Source organism: Fistularia commersonii, chromosome 29, assembly GCF_037954325.1.
Source record: "Fistularia commersonii isolate RoL2024-O1a breed Wild chromosome 29, RoL_Fcom_v1.0, whole genome shotgun sequence".
NCBI classification, from domain to species: Eukaryota; Metazoa; Chordata; class Actinopteri; order Syngnathiformes; family Fistulariidae; genus Fistularia; species Fistularia commersonii.
In genome coordinates, this window is record NC_141312.1 from 8,076,975 (window position 1) to 8,095,429 (window position 18,455).

The 18,455-nt window shown below is 38.4% G+C and overlaps 1 protein-coding gene across 2 annotated transcripts in view; it reads left to right on the forward strand.

Annotated features, from left to right (window-relative positions):
- The window catches only part of aff4 (AF4/FMR2 family, member 4), a 31,065-nt gene that overhangs the window by 5,381 nt on the left and 7,229 nt on the right, over positions 1-18,455 (forward strand). The window contains exons 1-14 of one of the 2 annotated variants that reach the window (XM_086177331.1): positions 3,421-3,642; positions 9,391-9,520; positions 12,325-13,131; positions 13,559-13,597; positions 13,731-13,817; positions 13,975-14,002; positions 14,125-14,188; positions 14,405-14,497; positions 14,947-15,091; positions 15,270-16,026; positions 16,204-16,355; positions 17,013-17,098; positions 17,295-17,529; positions 18,013-18,110. In XM_086177331.1, coding sequence (XP_086033457.1) covers positions 3,626-3,642; positions 9,391-9,520; positions 12,325-13,131; positions 13,559-13,597; positions 13,731-13,817; positions 13,975-14,002; positions 14,125-14,188; positions 14,405-14,497; positions 14,947-15,091; positions 15,270-16,026; positions 16,204-16,355; positions 17,013-17,098; positions 17,295-17,529; positions 18,013-18,110 — 2,738 coding nt within the window. In that variant the 5' untranslated portion in view covers positions 3,421-3,625. Of the gene's footprint in view, positions 1-3,420; positions 3,643-9,390; positions 9,521-12,324; positions 13,132-13,558; positions 13,598-13,730; positions 13,818-13,974; positions 14,003-14,124; positions 14,189-14,404; positions 14,498-14,946; positions 15,092-15,269; positions 16,027-16,203; positions 16,356-17,012; positions 17,099-17,294; positions 17,530-18,012; positions 18,111-18,455 lie in introns of those variants that run through there. The other variant, XM_086177333.1, reaches the window with a different exon arrangement.

Sequence of the window (18,455 nt, forward strand, 5' to 3'; positions counted from 1 at the left end):
CAGATATATGGAATCGACTTCACAGCACAGAAGTTCTTCTTTTTAGTATGTTTGGCTACCCCTGTTTTCATCATGTAAAATTTAATATTGTATGCTTGTGCAGTAAATGTGGCTGATCCTTTCTATTTTAAAATATCTAATTTCCTCTTTGCTCACAGATATTGAGTTTTAAAGATTTTTTTTTTCATCAAAAGCAACATTTAGAATATGGAAGTTTTGAGGAAATAAGTTTAAAAAGTCGTACTTTGGATAGCCAAAGGGGAAAGAAATCATTCAGATACAGAAAAAGGAATCAATATTTTCTTCTCCGAAAGGCTGACTTTGTTTTTAGAGACAAGAACAAAATTATTGATAGGGATATATGCAGACTGTAATTCACAATGTCGATTAGGATTGGTTTCGTGATCATTTATTTTATGAAGTAGTGATTCTTCATTCAGAATTTAATTATGTAGACCATTCCTTTTATTTCTTTTTTTTTTTTGTCGGTCTTTCCAAAGGTTTTATGGTCACGAACCTTCTGCCAGCTCCTTGTCTCACTTCCTGGCTTAAAGCTCTACGTATGTGTATTTTCCAAAATGTGTAAGGGGGGAAAAAAAATAATTGCACAGTTACTCATGGTCATTTCAACAAGGTCACTTTGAACCCTGGTTCTAACCAGTTAGCTTAATATAAACAGTTTGTTAGTCTCTCCACATCCCTTTCCACAGATGCCTCAGCCTCATAATCTTTCCCCTGCTTAGTTCCTTTGTCTGTGTCTTTACTGTGCTGATGGGTTGAATAGAAAAAAACAAAAACAACAATTATTCTGCATACATTGAACTGTTTTTTTTTTTTTTAATTTATGTGCTTTCTTAACCCACCTAATCATATAAAGCACTTTCAGTCACTGTGTTTAAAATGATCAAGCTGACTTTGCCAAAGTTTTGTTGTTATAATTCAATTTATGGGAATCAAAAGACCTTGGGGAAAAGACCAATTAAATTTCATTTTATGCTGTTTAGTAATTGTCATATGTATGCTGTATGTATTTTGTCAGGTGATGAAATTTCAAAGCGAGCCCCTCCGCACAGCAATTATCAATTTTTCTGTTGGGTTTTCTGAAGGCAGTCTTTCACATAAAAACTATGGTGAATGTCTTTGTATGTGAGGAGATATGTCATATCTTTAAACAAATGATTGCCTTTAAATGGATCAATTTCTTCCGCTGTTTAACTTTTTGATTGTCTTTTGGTTTCTTAATCTACCTCATTAGCAGGGAGAGTTCCAAAGCAGGGTTTATAATTTTGGCTGACCCAAGATGTTAAGAGCATATTTTCACGAGTTTTGCATCAGTAATTATAATATTTCATTACTGTGTCCTTTCCCCTTTTTTTTACAGTGTTGTCTAAACTTCATCAAAACTGTATGTTTAGTGACTCTACAGGACTTGAGATGTTTGTTAAGTGGAGAGAAGAAATGCCTTTTTTCTGGAGGGGGAAGTCAGGACTTGTTACCTGGGTTTGAATTGAGTTGAACAGGGTTATGAACAAATACAAAGGTTAATTGGTCAGATTTAGGAGCGTGAATATTACAGTCCAATTTGAAGTAATGCAGAGATGTTCCCCCTCATGTCCATATTATCAAACTTCTAAATACATTTTGGAACGGTTAGAAATTTACTGAATTTTAGGCACCTCCTCAGTATTGTTTACTTGAGGTCACACAGTTTATCAAATGTAATCCCTCCTGTCATACATTTTTGTTAATGGCAGTTTTTGATCACTTCCTTGTTCTTGCTACATGTGGTCTCCTTTGACCCACCTCCACAAACAGCTGTTCACCGGAGGCAGGTTTTCAGCATTTGAATGGACACTCCTCTGGAATTCCAGCAGTCAGCACATTTGCATCAACAGCACCAGGGATGGTGGCATTGGCTGCCCATCTGTACCCATTATTCATAGAGATACATTAGACATCTACTTGTCGTAAATTAAATTGAAGGTTGATTAATTTTTATTTTTTTAATGTTTTTTTTTCAATTTTCAATCAAAATAACTGTTGCAAATAAATTTGTTTACATAGATGTACCCTTTTTAAATACAGATTTGGTAAACCTACATCATAAAGGACACGATAGACCATTTTGTTTAGTAAAGTACATGTTCAGCTTTATCAGCTCTTAGGACCATGTGTCAACCTGTAATTATATCAAAGTAGGGAGCAAAACGTGAGTGCTTTACAACTATAGACATCTTACAAGAAACCCCAAATCTTACATGAGGTAATCTGAAAAATACCACAAATATTGATATTTCCACATCTCTTCCACAGAAAGTCACTGCGCATTTCATAAGAAATTTGTCAGGATGCATCATCATGACAAATTATTTTTGTTTTAACCTGTGTGCCAGAAACTGCACTGTCTTTTTAACTGGCTGCGTTGATGCTTTGCTCTGTGCGCAGGGCATAGTGGGGGAGGGAGGGAAGTTGTTGACGGAAAGACAGGCTCTGGTTGGCTTGGCTTTGCTTAGAGGAGTGACATCACATGGAGGAGAAACCCTGTGGTGTAAAATAACATCTCCTTTTATGGGACAAGGTGGACTGTCCCATTCCTAGAGAGAGGTGAGATTTGCTTCCTTCTCGCTGCTTCTCCCAATTCTGCTTTTCTTCCTTACAAAGCAGATGTTACAATTCATCGACCACTGTGGCTTGTCTTCTAAAATTATATTGCTTGCATTCAGCGTAAGAGGAGTCTTTATTCTGTGACTTTTTTTTTCCTTTTTAATTTGATCTTTATTCTGAGTATGAGATGAGGGTGTAATTGAATACATCTAATATTACACTAGGCTGTCTGGGATTTCTAGTCTCTTTCAATAGAATGCTTGAAAGCCTGATCATCAGCAAAGCACATATATCTTCTTTTTAATTAATTTTATATTTCTCAGTCAGGCTTTGCTAGTGCTACACCTTAAGTGTTTTTGCCTTTTCAAGTCCTCTTTTTTGAACAAGTTTTTGTAACTGACAGATTCTCCACCTAAGGGACTAATCAAGGATTATCTTATTGTAACCCATATTTGGAAATTGCTTTGCTTTCAGCTAGACAGTTTAATCATGGATGACAATGTGCCTCTAAATCCTGTCATTTAAAATAATTAGGTGAATAACTGAGATGGGAACATGCATAATCTCTCCCATGCCGTCTCTCACTCCCACAACTCATTGACACCCACACTTCTATTTCTCCTCCCCCCAGCCTCCTCTTCTCCTTCCTTGTTCTCCACACATCCTTAACCCCAGCACACCACATAAACAGAAACAAAAGCACAGGCTATCCTAGGCTTCACATGACTACCCCTGCTGTTTGCTGATGTGGTATCTTCTGAGAAGAGCAGTCACCTCCCCTTCCTAAGTCAGATTTGTCTCTACTCCAAGGAAATACACTGTACCTTTTGAAATGAGTAAAGAAACTGTTGTTTCACTCTTCTAACTGGATACAGAAGCACAGATACAGATAAAAAGGAAAGTTAATCGTCAAGTAAGGAGGTCCAGACACAATTTTGGGTTCACCACTCACGACGAGAATACATATGTATCCCTGAGAGATCCTCTGAACCCTCCTTCCAATGTCTCAGTCGTTGGGGCCATGGCCTCTCAGTCAGGGTAAGAAATGTACATTTATGCTGCTGTCTTGAATGTCTTGGAATAATAAAGTACTTATGACCGTTGTTTTACAAAGCTATACTAAAATGTTTTTGCCTGACGAGTCAGGATTTGACACTGTTATTCAGTCCTATATTTATAATGCTGAGATAACTATCACCACCCCTCCTTTTTTTTAATGTATCGAAGACGTAGCTGGACTGTTATGTGTGAGTTGGCAAGAGACGGATGAACTGATTAATTTTGGTACAGAGTGAACTAGCTTTCCAGCTCCGCAGACTTTGACCTTTTCAGTGAAGTACACTGTGGTGTAATAACAATTTTAACATGTCCTACCATTACACTGTCATGATAATAAATGACAGTCAAAACCAATGGTGTGTAAGATGTATCTTGCTCAAGGAACATTTTGGTTTTTATGGGTTTACCCACCCTTGTACATTTGAAAAATTAACTCCTTACTGCACAGGCCTTTCATGGAAGCTGAGCACAAAAAAGTTGGCGTCCCTTCCTTTTATTGTACTTTCAGTTGTGAAGTGGATTCAAATGACGTTACACTTTGCTTTTCATTGGGATTTTTTGAGGAAAGGCTATTAGGTGTGGCACTGGATCATTGTTTTCTCGAGGCCTAATAGCAGACAGGTGATCATTTTGTGACTAGATTGTCATGTCTTATTTGTCCAGCTTAAAGTTACCATTCTCAGGAAACCAGGTAGATTTCTTTTTAAATTATGTTTAAAAGTCTGCAACTGATTAGTTTTTGGATTATGACTAAGTGGGGATTCCTCTGCCATCATGCTGATGGAGACAGTGTTGTGTTTGGCAGAGTTCTCGGAGAGGCATATGTCCAGACCGATTCCTTTTGCTGAGTATAATTTGTAATGCGTAGTCACGGTGGATATTGTTCACCATATTGCAAGAGGTATTGACTTATGTAATCAGCCGTTAAAAAGTAGTATGTAGGAGGTTCAAAGTTTTCATCCATAAGTTGTAAAGAAAAGCAACACTTAACACAATCAACTCAGTTGTGACAGGGTGGTCCATTGGCCCATTTGTATGTTGCACCAACATACAAAATAAACCTTTGGTGATACATGAATATTCAAAGCCACAGCCCATAAAGAAATGTATCCAACAAGTATTAGATATTCCTTTTTTTTTTTTTATTCCAAATCATTCTCAGCCAGGGCCCATCTCATTTTCACCTTTGACTACTGTGAATTACAGTGACATACTATGATATGTTTAAAAACATTCATAACCTTGGGATAGCGCATCCCCTTACCTCCCATATCATGGACTGTTTGGTCTTTTTAGTATCTCCTTTGTTTTAAAGTAGCCTGGACAAGGCAGGACATTTCTCTTTTGTGTAATAATACACAATATTATGTTTGGAATACACAAACCTGGAAGAGGGTTTATTAAAATTCCACTGTTTTAAGCAGCAGAAATAGCAGAATGACCAAACCAACCATTGTGGATTGCCCCTCAATTCCTTCAATTCCTTGAGGGAGGGGTGTAATATTAGTGTTCTTCCAATGGGACTTTTGACTACTTCAAAATGTAATTAAAGATTCAATCTTTGGACCTGGGGAAATTACATTTTTCAAATAATTTTTGCAAATTATTGTCACATTCAGTCATTCTAACTACACAACATCAGCAAATCTGTCTTCTGCATTTAACCCATCAGGGATGAACATGGAGCTCTGGGCAGCCATTGCGCGGTGCCCCGGGAGCAGTTAGGGGTTCCGTGTCTTGCTTGACAACATCTCAACACTTCAGAAGGAGCTTGGGAATGGAACCATGACATTTTAAGTTCCAAGGCAACTGCTTTTACTGGCTGATTTAAGAGTAATAACATTTAAAAAATGTTAGCGTGTCATATTTTTGTTTTGTTGAGTTGTCATTTTACAATGATAGACGGACTTTTCTGTATGAACCTGGCCATATGATATTATCCTACATTAACCAAATACTTCAGGTCAATATCATGAAGAAAAAAGGCAACTACCAGCATTGTCACAAATGTTGTGTTTCTTAAAAATTGTCAGGGAATTGTCACATGGTTTCAGAAACCAAATCATATTTAATGGTGTGTTAAACACCGACGTGGATGATATTTTCAGCCCATATCGGCACACAATCTAAAAGCCTTGGTAACATAGTAATATATCCAAAAATTCCCATTCTCACAAAATTCAAAAGGTTTATCTCTACGTCTCTATGAGCAGTTAGATAAGACATGATTCTGAATCGCACATAGTTCTAGCTCCAGTTTCCCTTCATTTTGTAAAATGTTTTCTTGGTTCTCGGTACAAGCTTTCTAAAACCATTTAAATAAGCAATATCTAAAGCACGAATAGAATTCAAAGGAGTTGGGTATTGTCTCCTTGTCATTTACTTAAGAAATTGCATCAGGCAGAATCCCTACAAGGTCTGGCAGGCCCAATCATCTTTGCTTAACACTTCACAGAAGGTGTATTGCAATTTAAATACGTTTCTATACCGCGATAAGATATCAGATTCATTTGCTAGTATCAAAGTACCAACATTGAAAAACAGAAATGCAATCAGATTTCTTAAGTGAGACTACAGGATGAAACAGTGCAGAAGAAATCTACTGATCTTGAGGCAGTCTGTTACTGGAGCTGAAAATCACATGACAAACGTATGTAATACAACATGTCTGCAATTAAGTACATAAATCATTTTCAGTGTAAAACACATTCTGCAACTGTTTAACCGTTCTTTTGTATGTATTTTCAGAAACACATTTTCAATCATTTCTTTCTATAGGAGAAAAATTAGCCAATATCCCTGGGTTGAAATGAGTGAGCAGAGAGCCAACAGAGCAAGGGTCCAATCATGTGCAGCCACAAAATGTTACGCAATAAACAGACTGACTTTTTTTTTTTTTTTTTTTTCTATTTGCACTTTAGATATGCAAGATTTTTCCAAGTATGCATTGAGATCAACCACCAAGGACACAAACTTTTGTCTGTTTGTACATTTTTTTTAAATATAGCTTTTCTGCTGCATTCTTATTATATAGTTGCTGACTTTGTGGCCTGTTGATTCCTAAGTACAAAATGATCCTACTTATATCTACCCTCTTTTCTTTTTCCTTTTTTTTCTGTTATCCATCAAGAGATATGTTTATTTTTGATTTAGTCTGGATATAGATTATAAATGAAATACCCCAGTGACCCACACTTTGGTGATATTTATGGCATAACAGAGACAGAAGCTTGACAAAGAGGTTAGGTAGCCTGTATTTGAAAGTGGAAAGTATACAATTGCACATCAGGATAGTTTTATAAACCTGGATGGAAAATAAATCCTGTGAATTGGGGACAGGGGACGTGTCATCGTTCTTCAGAGCGCCCACCCACCCCTCAATATTGCTTTATGATAAAATAACATTTTTAATGTTAAAATTCCTTGCATTGCAATTTTATGAAGGGATAATAGATAAAAGCAAAAGAATGGAAGAAAGGCTATGCCTCAAAATACCTAAGTCCACAAAATATTTTTGTATTAACACTATCAGCTATGTGATTGTCAGTGTGAAATCAGAAAGTGTTTAGATAATGTGCTGTAAATATTTACATTCCAGCGTTTACGTTACGCAAAGGCCATGTGAGACATATTTCACATTTACAATGACCACAAGACTGCATTTTTGTTCATGCCATTATTTTGTTTTTTTTCTATGAAAAAATGCATCTCCTCTTCAGCATCAAAATGTAATTAGGCACATTAGCTTAATATTGGTTAGACTTCTGTTTGTTGCATTTCAGCTACATAAACTTGCTTGTGTGTTAGTATAAATATTCAAATATCAAATGTAACTGGATACAGCTTCATAATAAGGAATTAGGTGTTTACGGTATGTTTCATAATAGTGTCATTAGGCAAAGGCAGCACAAAGAACAAAGATGGGCAAAGACCCACGGACAGGAAAGAGGCGTAGATTCACATGTAATTGTTTATGGTTTTGCAAGACTATTGTCCATGTTTTAACAAGTCTCAACAAGAGAGGCCGTTCATGTTTTGTTACTCTATAATTATCATTTTAGCTCTATCATGAATTAGAGGTCCCTGTCATAGTTTGAAGTAATAACATTTAGGAACAAACTAATACAAAAAAGGCTTCCTTTTGTGATCTGCGTATTTAAAAGTATGGAAAATACCTTACTTCTATTTTTAGGAGGCAGAAGACTTCGGGATGTAGGAAAGTGAAATTGTCAGTGCACAGGAGAGTGTGTCATTTTGAATGACAGCGCAGGGGAGAGAAATCTACTGAGGCTGATTAAGGATATATGGCAAAGAAAAAAAGTCCTCCACATCCTCTCCCACCTACACGCATGGCGTCCCCTGTTACACTAAAGTCGAACTTTTTGCCAGTGACTCAAATAGTTTTGCTGAAGTCTTGGAAAGTTTTATTTATTTATTTTTTTATTTTATTCCATCCCATTCATTTTAACAATGCTTTGGTTTCAAGTGTGTTTTACCTATCAACACCATGTGAAGCTCCCCTCTGTGTTATAGTCTTACATTGAACCAGCTACTGCTTGTACGCACTCTGTCAACAGAAGAGCACTCATTGTTTTTGGATGTATTCAAGGTGTTAAACCAAGAGGTGACTCCCTTTGCTGACAATTAGATTCTTGCTTATTCTACAGCTCATATGTCTTATGATTTTAAGAAAACAACCTATTTATTATTCAGACTGCCTATTCCTAACACACCTCTTATGTTTATATTGGGCAGTTCTTTTAATCAATGCATTCTATGTTTATCTGTGCTGGACTCCCTGTCCTTTTGTCAACTGGTATGGTCAGGGTGGTTTGCTCAGCTTCTTTATCCATCTTCACATTTAAAGTTACATAGTCAATATTGAGCTACTAGCCAGGGTAAAATATGCGGTAGTGTACATACTAGAATTGAGCGTTTTAATGCTATTTGAGCGCTTTAGTGCTATTTGTGTGTCAAAAATGCTTTTGTAGTTCAAAATGTTCTACCAAGTTTTTTACTTTAAACTTTTACTTTTTTTACTGTACCTTCTTGGAGCTATGTGCTCGAGGATGTTGTTCAAAGTAAAAGTAGGATACTGCAGCTTGGAGACAAACTTAATCATATTAAAGGCTACTTTCCTCACAGTTCATCTTTCTCCGCTCAGTGTGTGTGTGTGTGATTTACTGAATGTCATGAAACTTTTGTTATTAAATTGGAATTGTAGCAGCTTATGAATGACAATGGTTGTGCATTAACTGCTGGAATTAATGCAGTCCCATTTCCCATTGTTTCCCATTCCACGTAGTCCCATTTCACTGCCAATAGACATGTCAAAATATGTTATTGAGAATAACTTAATTTGAGCATGGTGCCATAAAAATGAAATGTGAGGGAAGTAGAGAAGGAACAACTTACCTGATTTGTTTATCATAGGAAAATAGCACTGTAGATTTAAAATCCAATATATTCCGTACCAATTAACCAGGAGTCATGTTGGCTTTGTTTTGAACTGTTGTAATCCTGGTAACGTTCTCAACATATATCACCTTGAATTTAAGTAGAAAAAAGTACCATTTGTCAAGGTCATGTAAGGCTTATCCACAACATCTCGGTCTCATAATGTTTTTTTTTTTGATAGCTATTCTTTTAAAGCTCTTAATTGTAAGTCTGGCTGTTGTCTCTCCTCTGCAAGTTTTTATGTTGACTTGTTGTTGTTTTGGTTACCAGCAACATGAACCGTGAGGACCGGAATGTGCTCCGAATGAAAGAAAGAGAAAGGAGAAATCAAGAAATCCAGCAGGGAGGAGGAGAGGCTTTTCCAGCGAATTCCCCTCTCTTCCCCGAACCCTACAAAGTGGTAAGCTTATTAACTAATTTTTTTAACATATTAGTGATCATGTCATAGTGAAAATCTGAAATGGTGAGAGAAAATGAGAATTAGCTTTTTCTTCTAGCCTATGTTTTAGTTTGTGATCTGCCATGTTAAACTGGAGAGCAATGTTTACCTCTAAGCTACCACAATAGTGGAAACTCTTTTTCAATGTATGTTCACACCTCATTTGATACACATTTTATTTAATTATTTCTTCTGTCAGAGAAACAGAAAACAATAGCTCTAAGTAATTTCACTGAAGTTGGTCTCAAGACAATCTTGTGTTTCATGCAACGTGAGGATAAAGATATAGGTGTTTAACTGTGGCTCGGATCCATTTTGAAGTGCTAATGAGCAAGACTATGAACTTCTAACTTGTTCCTAACCTGTCCATCAATATGTAAATATATGGATAAATAAGTTGTTTAGTGATTAGATAACTGTTACAAAAAAGAGTCTGTGTGAAATGTGTGATTTTATGGAGCTGGACAAGTTTTAATACCCTTGAATGCAGCAGCAGTGTACAATGTCTCAGCAATATTTAACGTTACAATAGCATTCTCTGGGAGATGTAATGGTAGTAAGTCACGTAACAATGTCACAAAAAGAATCCATTATAATAGAAGTGTTATTCATAACATTTGGGACATAAATTAGGCAATTTATGCCGCACTCCCATGATCAAGCTGTGTTCTATAACTGTAGACAGAAAGGAAAGAATGCAACATAGCTGCCTCAACCCTTCCCCCCCTATGTCTTCTGATGCTGAGACATACAAACTGCAAATATAGCCAGGCCAGTGTCTGCCTGGACAGTATGATTGTAAAGAGGATTTCAATTCTCCGGACTAATCTAATCTTTACCACTAACCAGATTTGAGCAGAGGTATTAGCTAGAGCTAGCCATCAAAGCAGTAGTAAGGGCATGTGTTCTGATAGATAGGACATAAAACTTAGCATTTGATAAGTGAAAGTCTGTGTTCTGGCCTCCAAGGAAGTGAAGAGTAAAAAAAAGACTTCAAAAATATATTCTTTTAACCTTCACTAAAGGATAGAACCTTTATGGAAAATAGTCTAGAATGTAGCAAATTGTTTTCTCTGTCCTCAGTTTTTATTGCCTCTTGTAGGGGAAAATTTAGCTAGTACGCTGTGCCTTAGTTTAAAATAAATGTGCACAAACCGAAACTGTTTAGGTCAGTAGTTGTTTTTCTACATTTCACATCTCTTGTCTCCTGCTTGTTTGAGACTTATATAAGCTGTACTTTTCTCCCTCCCTCACTTGCTCTCACAGACAAACACATGCACACACACACACGCGTGCACGCACACGAGCACCCGAGCACCCGTGTCATGCTTCACTAAGTGGAAGTATACTGTGTTCTGCCTTAAATGCCATGTGTGCATGCAGCTGTGGCCTCCCAGATGTAGACCAGCAGAGCACTAACATTTTATGGTGCAGAGTTCAAGCACTTGTAACTTGGCTGCAGCAAATGATCAATTACTTAAGTATCTGTTGGATATCAGAGCATTGTGTTATGTTTTACTCTAGAATCAACAATACCATATGATTTTTTATTAAATCACTTAAAACACTTGAACAAATAAGTTGAATACTATCTGGTTATTTATGTTTTATGAAAGTTGGTTTGGGTTTTGCAAAGGTCAACTAATTTGGAAAACAATTGAAAAAAAAAGTGATAGGTTGTAGCCATAAACAGTTTTTTTCCAACATGTCAATGAACAGCCCTTAGCCCTTGCCAAAAATCATTTATATCGTTGCTTAGTAATAGTTTATTTGAAACAGCTGAACTTTTATTGGGATGGTTCCAAATTTGTCAAGCATCATGTGTTTGTATTTTTGACACTATTACCAGTGAACAAAGCAACGTTCCAGTAGGGAGTTTCACATTACTATGCCTCACTGTTCTGTTTTAGGCAACCAAAGAAAACATGATCACGTTTGTTGTTAGCTGTAACACTAGTAGCCACCAAGTCAAATCAACATTTGTGTAAAAGTGCTAGGACTGCATTAAAATGCAATTTAGATCAAATTTAATTTAACTTGATGTTTTCTAGAAGCAAGCACGACATATGTTTAACAATGTTCCTAAACGAAAATTGTCAAATGAACACACCCCTTGTGAAAATTCACATATGGGAGCCAGGCCAGACTAGCAGGGGGGTTAGCATTGTGAATGTTATGACCATTTCCTGCTTAAGATAACTCCTTATGTTACCTCAATGTCGTTGCAATATGTCAAACTAAACAGAGGCCGGGGAGTGGGGGTTGGGGGGGGGGGGGGGTGAAACTGGATATTCCTCAAACTGTTTGGGGCTAGTTGGAAGCAGGACAACCCTTGGCCTCGGTGTGATTGATTTAGCCTCTGGATCAGAACAATGAATGGACCACGATCTGTGTGATCAGATAGGTGTGTGCCCATTGGCTGATTAGGTATCTTACAATGCGCCATGCATTGTTTTCTTGTTTCTCAATTAATTTAACTTAAAAGTAATTTATATTAGGCATTACAATCTATACTGTCGGTGAGCTACAATTTCGCTTTTTATTTCTCAAAAGAATGATTTCCATTTATGGAAATCTGTTAAATACAAGTGTTGAGATTGTATCAGTAACTGTGACACTCTTCCTCTTCTCTTCTCCTTCTCCTACCCCTTCAATGTCTCTCTTTTGTCCTATCCTTCTATGATTTTTTACGGTCTGGTAATATCTTCATAATCACTGTTTTCTGCTCTTCCTCTTCCACCACTCTTTTCTGTTTCTCACCTCAGTCCAGCAAGGAAGATAAACTGTCCAGTCGTATCAAGAGCATGCTGGGCAATTACGACGAGATGAAAGAGCCCATTGGTGACACACTCCCAAAGCTTAGCAGCAAACCTACCAACAGTTCGTCTTCCTCTGAGGAGAAATCAGGCCCCCCTTTGTTTAGCAGTGACCAGCGTGGCATTGGTAGCAGTGGCAGCAGCCAGAGCAGTAAGTGGACTCCTGTCGGCCCTGCTGCAAGTGGATCTTCATCCCAGTCCCAGAAACGCTCAGGAGTCCAAGGCAGTCACGGGAGTCAAAGGGGCAACGGAGGCAGTAGCGGCAGCAGCAGCAGTAGCCAAAGACATGTAGGAGAGGTGCGGGAGAAGAAGTCAAGTAAACACAGCGGAGGGTCCGAACACTCAAAGTCTCACACATCAAGTCCAGCGAAGGGCTCTCTGAGTTCCTCTAGCAGTAATAGCCACTCGCGGAGTTCCTTGTCTGCTGAGCAGCATCACAGCAAGGAACGTTATCGTTCCAAGTCTCCAAGAGACAGAGAGGCCAACTGGGACTCACCCTCGCGGGTTCATACATCCTTCCCCAGTGGACAGCACTCGAGTCAGGCCTTTCCTCCATCTCTCATGTCAAAACCAGGCTCCATGCAGCAGAAGCCCACAGCCTATGTTCGCCCTATGGATGGGCAGGAAACCGCAGAACCCAAAAGCTCACAAGGTGAAAGCTATAGTGGACAGTCTCACAGCAGCACAATGGGAGAGATGAAGTCAAATGGCAAGGCCTCACTTTCCAAACTGAAGATCCCTTCTCAGCCTGTTGAGGTAAAACTTGGTCTTTATGACATTGTAATACAACTTCTATTTTTAATTCTGAATGTCCCACTTTTTGTAAACCTACATGCAGTGCATATAGAACTTACTGTAAAATCTTGCATTGAGGGTCTATGTATATCAAGGTGTAGTCATTAAGCCAAAAAGAAATGAGGGCTGTGTTTAAAAGCATTGCAATGAAAACACATGTTTTTTGTGGAGTAAATATTCATAATGATTTTATTTCAGCATTACTCAGATATAATAATATAATAATATCTTCAGTGAGATATAATTGATCTCACTGGAGAAATGGTAAACCTCCACATTAGCTCCCATTAGGTGGCCACAGAATGACTTAAAAGGAGAAACTGCCCATTCCCTTCTCATTATCATCATGTACTTTCTGACTATTTTTATGTAATATTTGACTTTTTAGGGATCCGGTGATGCTAACTGCGTTGATGAGATTCTAAAGGTATGCATAGACTATTCATTTTGATAGAAACTTGCTCTGAAAAGAGTGCTTCAGTGAACCAAGTCTTTTGCATTACTCCTCCTTTATAAAACATTTGCACATTCTTCCCCCATGCACGTGTTCTTTCTTTCAGGAAATGACTCAGTCATGGCCCCCTCCATTGACAGCTATCCACACTCCTTGCAAGACAGAGCCCTCCAAGTTTCCATTCCCTACCAAGGTCAGCATTTCACCAGTAACTTCATTTATGCAGATTGTATCTTGATGAATTTTACAGGGTTGCATTATTAGGGAACTACTATTTATTTCTATCCGTGAAAGGTTTTCAGTTTGCTGCCTGAAACTGATTAATCCTGTTTGTTTCATTCTCATCATAGGATCCTCATTCTTTTCCAAGTGGACACAGTAAGTTTTGAGCTCACAAATCTCACATTCAAATGTTAACATAAACATGTCAAACTCTCAAAAATATTCATATTATATGCATGTTTTATCTTTTTTCTTGTGTGTGCGTGTGTGTGTTTTAGAGCGAGGTAGTTCTTCCAAGAGCTCCAGCAGCCACCAGTCCAAAGCTTGCGATGACCAACCCACGTATGTTTTGTCCTCTCCTTGTTTATTCATGTGTTTAGTTTTGTGTGTTTAGTTTCCACCACCCATTCATTCACAGAAAGCGGCAGTTAAACAGTTTAGGAAGCAAAAGTCATGTGATGTTAATTAAGGTCTCGGTTACTTTCACAGGCACAGCTAGCAATCCCAAACTACAACAAATACAGTACAAAACCTAAAATGTTATTTTCTCCACCTCAGTATGCTGGAAGATGACCTCAAGCTGAGCAGCAGTGAGGACAGTGATGGAGAACAAGACTCTGCCAAGAATGCCTCAAGAAACACATCAGCAAGGTAGAGCATTCAAAATTTTCTATTGTAGCGCTTCAATTTTTGATATTTTTCATAGATAACGACTACTCTAGTCTAAAACCTAGAGACTTGTCTAGTCTCTAGGTTGTAATTTGTAACATTTTTTCTTGATGTTTATTATTTTGTAATTTATGCCTATCCACTGCAAAAATGTGATCAGAAATGCATGGTATAATTCATAAGATGGTAAAGATTATTCTAAAATCAGCTCCACATTTTAACACATGTCGAGGAATGTGTAAATGACCCATTTCTGCACTTGTTGCACCAGTATAACAAGAATTTCATGACTGAAAATCTATCTCCCCAAGGAGTCATTAGATATCCTTTAGTCTGCATTCATCAACTTGTTTCATATTTTTCTAATACTTGAATGAATTGTACTTTTATACCTTGAGCACACAATATGATCTATTTTGACTGTGCAACAGCAATAACAGTGAAGGAGCGGAGCAGTCAAGGGATGACTCCAGCAGTCACAGTGGTTCAGAGAGCAGCTCAGGCTCTGACAGTGAAAGCGAAAGCAGCACCACAGACAGTGAAGCCAATGAACACCCGCGGCCTGCATCTCCTGAAGTAATGCCTTAACATTAACATTTTTTTCATAATTTCAATGCTCCTCTTTGAGAAGTTTGGTTTTCCATTGAGCAGTTTTGTTTATAGATGCTGAGAAAATATATAAGTATTTGACCCGGTTTAGTTTTTGCCCAGCTATTAAACATGATTCTTTTGTGGATCTCTTGTAACCCTTTAGCCTGAACAACCTATGGCCAATAAGTGGCAGCTGGACAACTGGTTCAAGAAGACACAGAAGCAGTTCTCTCCAGCATCACCCTTGGACAGTAATGTTCCAACCAAGTGCAAGAGAGAGGGCAGAGATAATAGCTCAGCACGTGGATACATCAGTCAGGGGGGTGGGTCAAAGGATTCTTCGGCGCCAACGCCAAGCAGGGACCTTCGGGCAGCACAAAAGGGTAGTGATAGTGGTCGTGGACGGCAAAAATCTCCAGCCCAAAGTGACAGCAGCACAAGTAACCGAAGGCCTGTGGATAAAAAACAACCCAAAAAGTCTGAAAAACCCCCTGTGGTTGAGGAACCCAAAGGCGGTCTGAGAGTGGAGAGTGAGCCAGCTCCAGAGATTCCTCCCCACCGGCCTAAAGCTGCTACCAAGGGGTCCCGTAAACCAAGCATTAAAAAAGAACCCAAGTCCTCTCCTCGGCCCACAGTAGCTGCTGTCACCACTGCGGCTGATAAACGCAAGCCCAAGGCTCCCACCAAGCCTTCCACCAAGTCTCGTGAGTTTATTGATACGGCCTCTTCCTCATCGGACTCTGAGGGAAACGACAGCATTCCGTCCTCATCTCAGACACCCAAGTATACGGAGAGTATCAGGACTCCTGTTTGTGTGTTTTCTCCAATGGAGGAGAAAGAGCTATTGTCTCCACTAAGTGACCCTGATGAGCGCTACACTACAAGGCAGCCACCACCACAGGTTTTGCTAGTAAAGATAGGTTAGTAACGAAATCCCCTAAAAAGACAAATCAATTGTTACAATCAGAACTTTGACCAATATAAAATTTCACCATAGTCTGTGCCCTTTTTTCACTTTTACCTGCTGTGTACATTTCTTTGCTTTTAATCTAAATAAACCTTCCTGCTTCCTTTTCCTTTCTCTCCATGTCCTGCAGATCTTAGCTTGCTGTCTAGGATTCCAGGCCGACCTTACAAAGACCCTGCAGAGATAAAAGTGGAAAGGGATGATTCTCTAGACAGGGACACCAAAGACTTCAGCAAACAGAATTCTGAAAAGACCTCAAGCAAAGTCAAGAGGAAACATAAGGTACAAAACACAATGGGGCTTATTTTGGGGCTGAATTATTTGATTGGAGTGAAATGTGTTCAAAATCTAAAAGTCAACATTGTCTCTTTTACGGTCATGCAATATAAAAGGCTGTCTCAGCTGGATTGCACTATGCTGCTTTTAGAGGTTTGGTAAGGCCTTTTGAAACTAGTGTCATTTTTTTGCCAGTTAAGGTGTTGAATAGGCCTTCAAACCCCTATTAAAGGAGACTCAAACTAAACTTGCCTCATAACCGTAGATGATTTATGTTGTAAAAAACATCATAAATTGAGGATATTGCAATGATGCAGTTTTAGTTTGTCCTGCCTCAACTGGATATTGCTGCGTTAACCTGCAAATCTATGTAGTTCAATCAAAAAATCACCCTGAGACAGACAACAATTGATTGCATTCTCAAAAATCATCTGATCAGATGATTTTACTTTTTGGGGGGAAAACATTATAAATGTGGAACTACCAGGGGCAGTTAAGTCAAGCTTGAAGTTGACTATTTTCTGCTTTACCAGTGGTTCCAACCTGGATTTTGGTGTTAGATTTTGACTTCAGTTCCTGTATTACAACTAATGACTAGCCCTGGCAATAAATATCATCTGTCTTGATTTGATTTTCATGTTTGTCTTGTTTCTCTCTTTTTAGAATGATGAAGAAGGCACCAAGCCAGAGAGCAAGCGATGCAAGCTGGAGGATAAGTCTATGTCGCATCATAAAAGTAACAGTAAAGAGTGAGTTTTTGTTTTGTTTTTTGTTGTTTTTTTTTTACCTTTTTTTGATTATCTTTAATTGTTTTGATGGTCAGTGGAATCATTCATAAATGTTGTCTAATAGTACTTCCCTAAAAAGTGAATAATTCTCATGTTTTAATTTAGTGGTGCGAAGCTACAAAAACACATGCCATATGTATTTCTTATATCTCGCCAGGTCTAAGAGGTCTTTGGAAAAGAAGGACGAGCCCATCCCCTCCCCCTCAATGTCAGGTCTTCTGCGAACACCTAAGGCAGAGCATCCGAGTCGGAAGAGGACAGTCAGCCAGTCGTCCACGTCTTTATCCAGCGGAGCAGGAAGTGGAAAGGAGGGAAGCCACAGTACTAAGGGCAGTTCCACCTCCAAACACAGAAAAGGCGATGACAAGGGACGGAGCACGCGAGAGGGCAAGGTGGGAACAAGTGACAATGCCAGAAGGATGTGCTCTCTGTGGCAACCCAAAATATTTTGTGGTCACAGGAAAGTGTAAGCATAGCTTTAATCATGTCTACAGCCTGTTAACTTCCACACTAAGGAACAAGAAGAACTGACTCAGGAAAGTTGTGACTAGGAAGAGTTGAAGTGCTCAGGAGCCCCATTTGATGGAGATTTGTTTATTTATGCACTGAATTTATGTATGTATGTATGTATGTATGTTTGTATATTTTTAAACTAAGGAGTTTAGTCACCAGCGAATAGAGTATTTGTAATGTATGTGTAACCAGCAGTCATATAAAAATGTGTCCAAGATTATGATTAAATTGTTTGGGTGTTTGAGTTATATTGTTTGTCCAATATCTATAGAATCTTCAGACTGCTTTTATTCTTACCCTTTTCTCAATTTTATGCTCATGCTTCAAACACCCCCTTTTCTTTATCTGTTCTCGCCATGCAGGAAAAATCCTCAAAGGGTTGTGATAACCAGCTGGCTGTGCCTCCACTCTCTGCAGATGGCTCCAAGTCTCAGAGATCCAAGCTGGTGTTTGAGGACAGGTAAGAGAAGCTCTTTCACCTCTGAGTATTCTCTCGGCAGGCTATGCTGATAGAAGCCTGCAGCAATCTAGGGCTGCCTTTGATGGCTTAAGCTGTTGGACATGTAGGAAGGTCATGAAATTATGCACATGCTAATAATAGAGATGATATGATTTCTTTTAAGATTTCCTGTTGTGAATTCCTTTTCTGTGGCTGTGATAAAGCTATATTTTGAAAGAGAATTGAAAAATTATTTATGGCTTTAAAAAACGTAGGTCCATACAAAGAGAGTTTTGTCAAATGTCGAAATTAAACGTCCCAGTTCGCCCGCAGTTCCCAGTCAAAATCATTTGACCTGTGTTTTGT